At 35.3% G+C, this 11,460-nt stretch overlaps 1 protein-coding gene across 2 annotated transcripts in view; it reads left to right on the top strand.

The window, feature by feature from the left end:
* LOC117166993 (protein O-GlcNAcase) overlaps positions 1-11,460 on the top strand; it is a 104,271-nt gene that overhangs the window by 66,412 nt on the left and 26,399 nt on the right. For both annotated transcript variants that reach the window (XM_033351520.1, XM_033351521.1), the window contains exon 8: positions 5,377-5,430. In XM_033351520.1, coding sequence (XP_033207411.1) covers positions 5,377-5,430 — 54 coding nt within the window. The remainder of the gene's footprint in view (positions 1-5,376; positions 5,431-11,460) is intronic.

Raw genomic sequence — 11,460 nt, 5'->3', positions numbered from 1 at the left:
GGGAGTGGTGCTGACTGAAAACAGATGATTTGGAGCGATTCGCGCGCCATCTGTTGGTCATTCTAAGGACTTATTGAACTACCCTCGTAACATCCCAATATAAGATGTAATCTTCGTTCCCTAAAATGGGCACAGGTTGAATGTATTTATTGAAAGGCATCCATTCTGTTAAAGAGTCCTAGGTTTGGGGCTAGTTGTTATAGTATAATCAATGAATACATAAAACAGGCAAAATTTGGAATTCCTCAACAACAGCTCCGATTTTGATCATTTTTTTTTAATTTTGTTTTTTTATATTATTTAAAATCAGAAACATTTTGGAGGGGGCAAACAATTATTGATATTGTTTAAACAATGTTTATGATATTTATTTAAAAAATTAAGTTTTGTCCCCATTTTTTTCTGAAAATCTCTTTATATTGTAATTTTAGAATAAAAAAAAGTTGTTAAAATAAATTGTATATCCATAATTATATATCCATAATTATATATTTACATCGTAAAAATTTGCCTTCATGGTTTGGAGGGTTGATATACTGTCGGTAAGGTACAATCTCTGATGATATAGCAGATAAATTTTAAAATTTGAAAATAATTACTTGTACCATTAACACCTAGCTAAAAATTAGCGTTATGTTCTTGAATTAAGAGTTCTTATTCTGATCCCTCTAATAGCTTAATTGGAAAAGCACCTGACCGGAAATCAGAAGTTTTGTGGTTCGATTCCTAATGGAGTGAAGATGGAGTAGGATCTTTTTTTCAAGAAATAATTTTAATTTTCATGTTTTTGGTTTAAAATTAAATTATTTAGTACAAAATCGATAGTTTCAGAGTTGTTTGTGGATATTCAGGGAAAAGAAGGTAATAAGTTGTTAGAGATAGTAAAAATAGATAAAATGTCCACGTGGCATGGTAATGAAAAAGGTAATATATTCGTTTAATTCGCATAATAAACAAGCGTGGTATTGTTATTTTCCATTGCGATTAATCGTATCTCTGATACGCAGAATATTAATGAAAATAAAATGTTCTATTTTTTGTATATGTGAGAAAAGCGCTAAATTATTTACATTTAATAAAACATTTTTAAAAACTGATAAATAAGTCTTCATAAAATTTTATTTATTTAAATTTCGTTATATTTTCAATAATTTCTGATATAGAATATTAAATTTCGCACCATTAATTGTTCAAATACTAAATAAATAAATATAGAAATTTCTAATCGATTTATGTGTATTAATTTTATGTCACTGCATCATTATGTACAAAAAATGATAAGTAACAATAGAAATACTTGTTTGCCCCCTCCAAAAGGTTTCTGATTGTAAATAATATTAAAAAACAACATTTTTGAAAACAAATTATCAAAATCGAACCTGTTCTTCAGGACTTCCAACTAAAATGCTCGTTGACGCTACTATTAATGTATAACGCCCGTCACATCATTATGTGACAAATAAGTGTATATGATTCATTTATCATGTATAATACGTCTTTTTTGACATTCATAAATAAATAATTGTTTATAACAAAAGCTTGCTATCACTACTTATGATTACTTTTTGGCAATTTTTTAGCATTTTTTGGCAGTAAAGTCATCGTACTTGATTTAAAATGTGTAATATGTTTTTCATCCATAAGCAAATATTTTTATTAATAATTGTTTAGAACAAAATATTGCTATAACTACTGTTGAGTACTTCTTGACTACTTTTGTGGCAAAAAAGTACTTATCATTGATATAAAATGTGATATATATATTTTATCGATAAACAATTTTTTTTTTTAAATAATTGTCTATAATACTTTGTTCTAATAAATACGTTTTCTGCATTCAATTTTATACTTACCTCGAAGACACTTGTAATTCTCAGTGATTTCCGTAAATTGTACATAATAAGCTGTGACCATTTTTTCGCATTAAGAATAAGTATTTTCAATGACAGAAAATAATCACAGCAAATTATCTACAATTTACAGAAATCACTGCGAATTACAAGCGCCTTGGATGTAAGTACGGAATTAAATGCAAAAAAAGAATTCATTAGCAGGTATTGTTACAATTACAAAAAACTATTTGTTTATCGATAAAAAATATATCACATTTTTAATTAATTATAAAGCTTTCGTGATACAAAAGTATTCGAAAGTGATTATGACAAGATTTTATAATAAGTTATTATTAAAAAACTGTTTGTTAATTAATAACAAATATATATCACAGTTTTAATCAATGATAAGTACTTTTTGCACAAAAGTAGTCAAAAAGTACTCAACGGTGGTTATAGCAATATTTTGTTATAAACAATTATTACTACAAATATTTGCTTATGGATAAAAAACATATTACACATTTTCAATCAATTACGATGACTTTTTTGCCACAAAAATGCTAAAAAATGGCCAAAAAGTAATCATAAGTAGTGATAGCAAGCTTTTGTTATAAACAATTATTTATTTATCAATGTCAAAAGAAGTATTATACATGATAAATGAATCATATACACTTATTTGTGACAAAAATTCCGATATATGAACGTAGTTCTACTTTACGGTACGCTCAGGTGCCTCTATGTATAAAGAGTGCACTTTCCAAGGTCATATCTCGTGACCTATTTGAACTAGGACACTTTTTTTGATCTTACGCCAAATTGGCTCCACTGTCATTTATTCTCTAGGAACTTTGTGGTGGGATCCGCAGGAAATGAGGTCTTTTCCAAAAATAAAACTTCTACGATTTCAGTCAAAAATGCAAAAACAAAAAAATAAAAATTTGAAAATCTTACGATTCCCAAAATAATAGGCCTGAAAGACTTTTTTTTAGATACACGCATATTTTTGTAGACTCTATTTCATCCTCTGGCACAATCAACGTAAATTGAACTTGACAGGATTTATTTGGAAAAAACTAAGGTCCACTTTTTTGCCCGTAAAAACAGGCAAAAATGGCCAACTTTAAGGGGTCATAACTTATGATCTATAATACACTATAAAAAAATTTCTGGTAATTTTACCACATTCAGAGTAAGTCCGATTATTACCTACTCTCAAAGTAACGTTTTCACTGACAATAACGAATATTCACTTTCAGTATAGAATTTAATTTTCAGGTTATGTAAGTTTCCAGACAGATTCTGTAAAATTACAAATGCATTATGAATTTTAAGTGATGTTATTCTAACCAAAAACATTCATGTTTTTATTCAACATGGTAATTTCAGCATCTGCATGAGAAATGTGAACAATGGTAATTTGACTAGAAATGGTAAATTTCCTTTTTAAATAAGCAATACAGCAGAAAGTAGTTTTTTAAATAAAAAAATTCTTGTTTAATATTTTTTATCAATTTTCCAAATAAATTTTTCCATAATTTATACCATTGTGAAACACGATCTTTCACACATAATTTTAATTTTACCATTTTTTCGTAATTCTCTGCAACTTTGAAGCTTTACAATTACGTGTAATTATACTGCGTTCAGAGCTGTGCAAGTACGCCGTGTTATAAATGATCAAATTTAAAGACATGAGATTACGTTGGAAAAAGGAATTTGAACAGTTTTTGTACTTTTACCAGCGTCAACAAATTTAACACTCTGTCCATTTATTACCTACTCTGAAAGTCACCGATTCACAAGCATAAACTGTACTTCTACAACGCCTTGTTAGATTGTCAGTCTAAAAGTAGTAAAGTTACAAGATTGGTTGGACCTTCTAGCAAAATTGCACCAATTTTTTGTTGGTAATTTTACCATTCTAAGCGGTACAATTTTTTTTATTTTTTGGAGTGTAGCTAGGATATTGTTATTTTTTATAATTACAGCAAATTGAGTCTAGTTTCACTCACCTGTGAACACTTTTTCGTGCAGTAATTATGTGCGAAGAAACACAGTGTTTTTTTAAACTTAGTGATTTTTCGCTGAAAATCCAAAAAATGAGGATTTTTCAATATATCATAACTCGGAACCAATAGAAATTAGCGGATTATCTTTTAAACCAAATTTGTTCAGAATTTTGTTTTCTTTCTTTTTTTCTGTTGGACATTCGACTCTTAAATGCAATGGGAATTATCCGTCCACGCAAAAGTAACTTTTAGAACTGTTTAAAAAAAAACCCCGGTTCGGCAATTGATCTGTTCTAGCATTTTTGATATGTCAAAAAGGAACCCTTAACGAAATTTTCTCATTAAAAACATTGCAACTAGGATTTTTTCTGGAACAAAACTACCAGATGCCTGGACTATATACCATGCTATTTTTGTGTTTTGCTCTATGGGTTCAACGCTAAACAGAAGGATAGTGCACTGAAGTAGTCTCCTTCAAAGATATTAGCGATTACATGTAGCTGAAAATCACGATACTTTTCTTTCTCAATTTTACGATAAATTTAGGAATTTTTAATTATATAAAATGAAAATAATTTTGAATCTCAAGTCGATATTATTGACCTTAATCGATGTTTTGGTATGCCAGTTTTCTAACGATTTCATACGTAAATGGATTCGCCCAAAAAGTCATTTAAACACTTGAGAAATTTTAATTCTGATAATCTTCTTTTGATATTACCCTCTAAAGAATTTCTGAGTTTTCAATTGCTTTTTGGGTTGTAACTTCAAAACCATTTCATACGGTTTTGCTTAACTACAGTAGTTGTTACATTCCTCGTAATGCATATTATTTTTTATAGCAAATCTATTGTAAATTCGATTTAAGGTACCTGTAGACCATAGCTACCTACCTGTCTACCATACCTACCTACCTGTCTACCCTATAGCTGAAAAAAATGTTTCAATCCTAGGGAAGCAAACACTGTGTTTGAACCCGCTTTCTACGGGTACCGAAACTCGAAGACAAAATGTGTCAACCATTGGGGTGCAAACACCGTGTTTCAAACCGCTCTACAGGTACCGAAACTCGAATTTTCAATAAAGGCGCTATGCAAAGTAATGATTTTCGAAATAAATAAAACTTTTGAATACTTATTGTGAGTTTACAATAGATATGGCTCCCAATACAATAACCATATTTAATTAAAGAATGTTTGAAAGAACATTAAAGATAACAACATATTTAAAAACAATTAAATAAGCGTAACTTTCAATTAATCTGATTTACCAGCAGCAGCAATATCAAACTGACTTTCTTTTGCAGTTAAGCCTGGCAGGAATGTATTCGTTGGTATTATGATGGAGATTAGTGGATCCGATCCCAGAAAGAAGTAAGCTGCCGCTACAATAAGGTGTGAAGTTCGTGTCTTCCAAAGCAGAAGACGAATACTTTCCTCCAGAGTGTATATATATAAGGAAAGAACATTGTTTGGCGCACTGACTAACCATAAGTTTTTGTGTTTTTTTTTTTTTGGTATTGTTTATAGCGTTTGGCAGATTTCCATCCACGATGACAACCTTTACGCAAGGCAGCTACACATGTACGAGTTTCGTCTAACTTTGAGTAGCAACGCATAGCGCGCAATCTGGCAAGTCTGTCACCTTGCAAGAGCTTAATTTCCTATTTTTTAAAAGACTAATTATTTCATATTCAACAAGGCATTATATATTACCATGATCCAAGAAGCTATGGTCTCGCCACGCGCAACTAAAAAAAGTGAACCAATCACATGGCCCGTAGAGATTCGTAAAGTGACCTCCATTTTTAAAAGGACGTTAGGTGGGAGTTTAAACCGTGTTAAACGCTGCATGTGCAAATTGTAGCAAAACTCGAAAACAGTCTTATAAATAATCGTATAAAGCTAAAATGAAAATCAGAAACATGTCACTTATATTTATGAAGAATATAAAAACGGGAAACGCGTGCTATTACAAAATTGTAAGTGCTTTACAACACATTTATAGAATTATAATTTCGTAGTATGCACACGGCCGATTTTGGAAATAACGAAGAAAGTATACAAATTTTCTTGTGTGTTTTTTATTACTGAACTTATTTTAAATCATTTGCACTAATTGTATAAAGTCTGCTAAAGTAATGTTCTTATTATTTTAACTATTATAAAAATTAATTATAAATGATTAAAACTAGAATCATTGATTATAATAATGAAGAATTATTGTGATTATTATAATAATACAATATAATACAATGTGCTTGCTGTACTGGACCCCCATTAAGCGTATTATTTCAATTTTTGTAATTTTCGGAGGTTTTACAAGTACTGCTTCTCTTCTTAAACGTTTCTTAATAACTGAGATGAAAAATCGAATTTAATTGAAGTAAAATACCAGTTTCATCCTGATCTAAAACTTAAATTTTTTTAAATTTTATCATTTTTTTACGATGCTTTCGTGATGTAACTAGTTTGGTTTTTATTCGCCAAAATAATTTATTTCAGGTAGTGTCTAATTTAATATACAAATAATCCTATTTAATTATTTCCAAAATCAAAAAAGTGACAAACAGTTTGTTACACCGCGACACCATCACACAAAAATTTCATTTTCTCACGGGAGGTGTTTTTAAACTTATTAAAAACTAAAAATTGAATTTTTTATCTCAATCCGAAGCCGTGCCCGCTCCAATTTTAAGTTAGTGTAAGTTTCACAAATAGTGCCCTTAAGCTGGATAACTTTGCCTGATCAAACTTTTTAGACCTTAAATCAGGAATACATAATCTTTTGAGTATTTAAGTTTAAGAAACGCTGTGCTACATCATGACGCGAAATTATTTGAATCGTTAGAAAAGCGTCTCTGCACTGTCATGGTAACCAATATGGAGGTCACTTTACGAGATGCGGCTTGTACGTGTTTCGTACCACCAAGTTGCGGGACCATAGCTTCTTGGATCATGGTATATTGGTAAAGGTTACAGGCTTGGCATTAAATTATGTAAAATATTTTGTATAGCAAGAATCTTCGCGCGTATTCACATATTTTTCCCGTGGGCCAAATTTCTTTATTTAAGTCTAATACATATCTGCATTCATTCATGTTTCCCTTTTTTGCATTTTAATGTCATAATTCTAAAGGATTTAAGTCCAGAATGGCAACTGGATCGGAAAAACGGACAATGAATCACTTTAAGGCCATGTGACAAGTGAGTCACGTGACCAGATACCTACATTACCGACGCTTATCTTATTTTCACATGAAGCACCACATTGAGTTACACATTTGGGATGATAAATAAGAAGCACTAGGAAAGGTGTGTCTAATCCTAAATTTGAATAATTATGAAAAAAGCAAACAAATATTAATTATGAAAAAAAAACTTTATTCATAATTATACAAATTTAGGACCAGAGCCACCTTTCTTAATACTTCTTAATTATTATCTTACATTTCACTTGATACCATATGCTCAAATGTGAGATTAAACGAGTTTATTTTAAAGTTCTCTAAAATGTCTGCAATTTAAACCGCCGCATCGTAGAACGGGACATAAAATATTTTGCAAGGAGTGGGACGGCCTGGACAGCTTTTCAAAACATTATTGAAGTTTAATGTTTAAAGTACATATTCTTATACACAATTAAATTGCGCATCTTTTTTTCAAATGGAAAAATGTGGTAACTTCCATCGTTTTTGAAATAATTGAAGAAAATACGATTTTTTCATAGCGTGAAATGTTTGTATTTTTTAACTTCAACTCGCTCTAAATCAGAAACTAGTGGGACTTTTAACTTATAATTTTAACGAATTATGCATAAAACTATACTTTAGCTTGTATATGAATTAAAGTTTTTTTTTTTGTTATGAAAAGAGTTATAATTTTTTCTCTGGGTAGGCAGGAAAGCTGTTGCGATCAAAAACGTCCAATGGGCGAAATGTTCAGTAGGATCTGTAGAAGTAGTTTGGAAAGTTTTACTTTAATTGAAAGAGCCGTTTATCAAATACAAGGATTTAATTGTTGTGCGCGAAGTACCGTGAGATTGAACTGGTAGCAGAGACTTATAAACCACTAGGCGCAGGAGGTAAGGCTGTCATCCAGGTTACGCGCGGATCCACAATGCTGGCGAACCGGCGATCACCGACCCCCCAGTATTTTGTGACTTACCGTAAAATTGTGTATATATAATTAAAAATTTCTCATAAGGACAACCGCAGGATTTCGTCGGGAGCGGGTGCTACTCTGGAAAATTGCACCCGCTCCCAGCGAAATCGCGGTAAAATTTCAGCCACAACCACGTCTCACTACCGTGAGATAGGTGGTTACAGTCTTTAAAAGAATCAATAGGACGATCCAGCAAAAGCCTCATGCACCCTAAGAACACGGACGACCCAAGGACTACCGCCTTCTGCATTTTTTCCGCAAGTGTTTTAGCATATTGTTGACAAGCAGGGATGCTTTTTAGGCCATTAGCAAGTGAAAGCTTGGCACCTCCAAGAGCGCCGATGATAAGGACGATTAGTTTAACAGAATATTCCGGGTACAATCGTTGCAACTCCCTTATAAGGTCTCGATACCTCTCTTTCTTTTAATTCTCCTTGGTTATGATGGTTTTGTCAGCTGGCGCCGAAAATTCGATAACGAACAGGGTTCGCTTCCCGAAGCCAAGAAGAACTATGTCAGGCCTCGAGTGAGCAACAGAAACAATTGTCGAGAATATAAAGTTCCAGTATATGCGGCACTTCCCATTCTCGACAATTGACTCGATTTCCCTAGGAGCATTTAGAGGAGCGATATTAAGGTTAATGCCGTAAGAGTGACAAAGATGGTAATAAAGCACTCTTAGTGCCGCATTGTGCCTTTGAATGTAGGTCGTTCCCGGGTGAGTTGGACAACTAGATAGTATGTGAGCTAAATGCTCGGGGAGTGCATGGCACGCCCTGCAGCTATCATCAGGAATGTCTTGGCTTAAAATGTGACGACGATATGTGAAGGTGGAAATGACACCCTCTTGGCATGCAAAAATGAAACCCTCCGTACCAGACTTCAATCCGGGCGATTTAAGGAAAGCAAACGTTAGCTCACGAGACATTAACTGATCCTTCACGTTTCTGTGGAAGATACCATGCATCCTCTTATCGAGGAGCCGTTCACGAAAGTTTTTCTCTTGTGCTTTTTTAATCCGGGCTTTCAGGAGTGAGTACTCGAGATAGATAAGATTTAATGCATTTTTCTCACCCATAATACTGAAGTCAAGTCCGAGTGTTTCAGCAGCCTCCTCCGGATCTGAGCTCGTTCTTCATCCATGGAACTACTCCAAATGAATAGAGTACTACTGGGACGGCAAGCATGTTCGTTGCAGATACTTTGTTACTCGCCGACAGTTCGGAAGACCAAATCTGTCGGATGAGACGTTTGTATCTGCTTCGGAGAGTATCCTTGATAGATGTCACATGCCGAATGAGGCTCTGTGGCACGCCCAGGTATGTATAAGTCTCTCCAGCGCAAAGGAGTCTTATAGTGCTTCTATCAACGAGCTCAGGATCTTGAGGGATGCCATTAAGTTTTCCTCGCTTCAAATAAACCTTGGCGCATTTGTCTAACCCAAATTCCATTCCAATTTCCTTAGTATAACGTTCGACAATCCCTAGAGCTAGATGTAGTTGCTCTTTGTTTTTAGCATAGTTCTTAAGATCGTCCATGTAAAATACATGAGTGACCTTGTACTTTCGATCAGCAGGTTTGCCGCACAAGTACCCGTCAGAATGGCGAAGTGCTAGAGATACTGGCAATAATGTAAGGCAAAAGAGAAGTGGGCTCATGGTGTCGCCCTGAAAGACACCTCTCTGAAAGGTGACCTTGTTAGTTGTCACACGATTTTTTCCAGATGAGATAGTAAATCTGGTTTTCCAAAGCGGCATCAATCTCTCTATGCATCTAACTATTTGCGAATGAACCTTTAAGATTTCCAAAAGACAGATGATAAGTTTATGGGAGGTCGAATCGAAAGCGTGTTCAGACAAGTTATTGGCCTGTAATTCTTCGGATCAGCTAAGCTGCCTATTTTCGGCAGAAAGGTGCAGAAGGTTTTGATACAAACTGGTCCCGGTGCGGAATAGTTCATCCCTCTTAATATTTTTTCCACCTCCTCGGTAGTGATGGGTGGGCATTCTTGATCAGGTGTTATGAGGGCAACACATAACTTCTTGAAGCTATTTATATTTTCTGAGTCTTCGTCCAGTCTATGGTGCACTTCGTAGACTTCTCTCCAAAATACTTCGACCTCCTCTGGTTTGGGTGGGGGTTCGACAGTAAATGAAGGGTCTTGGAAGAGTCGAGATGGGTCAGAGAGAAACTGTGGATTTTCTCTGACCCACCTCTCCCTCCGCTCTAGACTTCTCTTAGCGTCAGATAGTATCCGTATTCTCTCAACAATATGCTGCCTGATGGTCAGCAGCTTTGAATGTTAAGTGTGTGATAACGGGTCCGGCGTTCGCGCGCGAACTTTCGAACCTTGGCGGTAAAATTCCTGCCAGATGTGATGTAGTCAATCACACACTGAATGCAGGATGCGTACTGTCTTGCCCAGCCTATCTTTATGGCAAGGTGGTGCATTCGGCTTTTGGTCTAATGATCAACTGTTGATTTTGTTTTACGGTTCGCATCGGCCAAAGCTCTCGCTTCATTATACAGACAACTGATAGTCCAGAGGTCGGATTCTTCGAAAAAATGTCCACGAAGCTCGTCATCCATTTCAGCCAGATCTTTAGGCTTGAGAGAAACTTTGGTGTTGATGTTTCTCCGGGTCGTAAAGCATCGCTTTCATCTATTCTTTGTTGCCGGCTTGTTTTAGCTGTGGTAGAGTAGGCGTTTCGCTTACATAGCCCCTTTTACGGAGTAATTCAGCATGGTTTCGCAGATGTTGCTGCGAAAAGTGCGATAGCTCCGGGTGTTTCTCGCACAACAGAGCATGCAGCCGTGCCATGTTACCCCGTTCACGGGCCACACTCGCATCCCAGCACTCTAGCAAGTCGTGATTCAGCTGCTCCGTCCACCCAAAGGTCGCGAGATCCCGCTGATCCATCGCATTGAATCCATTTTCATTGGCACCCCCAGCTCTAGATTGGTCGACATTGTTGGCCGACCAATTGTCGGGAGCCCTGCGCGTTCTGTTGTTTTGAACCGCACTTACTACAACTATGTTTGGTGTTGTCATTGTTGTTCCCACGAAAAGCTAGGGAAAGGGGTTCGTCCATCCTTGTAGAGCCCCGCATGCAAGGATAAGGTTGCGTAATCTGAGAGTTCGCCCGGTATCCCCGAATCACCGTTCTAGACACCTGACCCAGGTGCCATTCAGCTTTCGGCACGGTTTTCACACCTCCGCTTGGGGGTTAATTCTTTCGGGACCACCCCTGCACAATTGTCCGCGACTGCCTATTTATTTTTGTTACCATATTCAGCAGAAACCCTTGGTACAGGGACCCTCTATCCGCAACGCGAGGACGCGTTCGGTGGCTTTGTCATAGGCCCTTCGGTTTGATTATAGAGGAATCAAAACCGAACCGAAGGAATCAAAACCGAATCCAAGTACAGCACGCGGTATTCCCAGGCGGT

The sequence above is a fragment of the Belonocnema kinseyi genome, chromosome 2 (genome assembly GCF_010883055.1).
Source record: "Belonocnema kinseyi isolate 2016_QV_RU_SX_M_011 chromosome 2, B_treatae_v1, whole genome shotgun sequence".
In the NCBI taxonomy this organism is placed as follows: domain Eukaryota; kingdom Metazoa; phylum Arthropoda; class Insecta; order Hymenoptera; family Cynipidae; genus Belonocnema; species Belonocnema kinseyi.
This window is presented reverse-complemented; position numbering and strand designations above follow the sequence as displayed.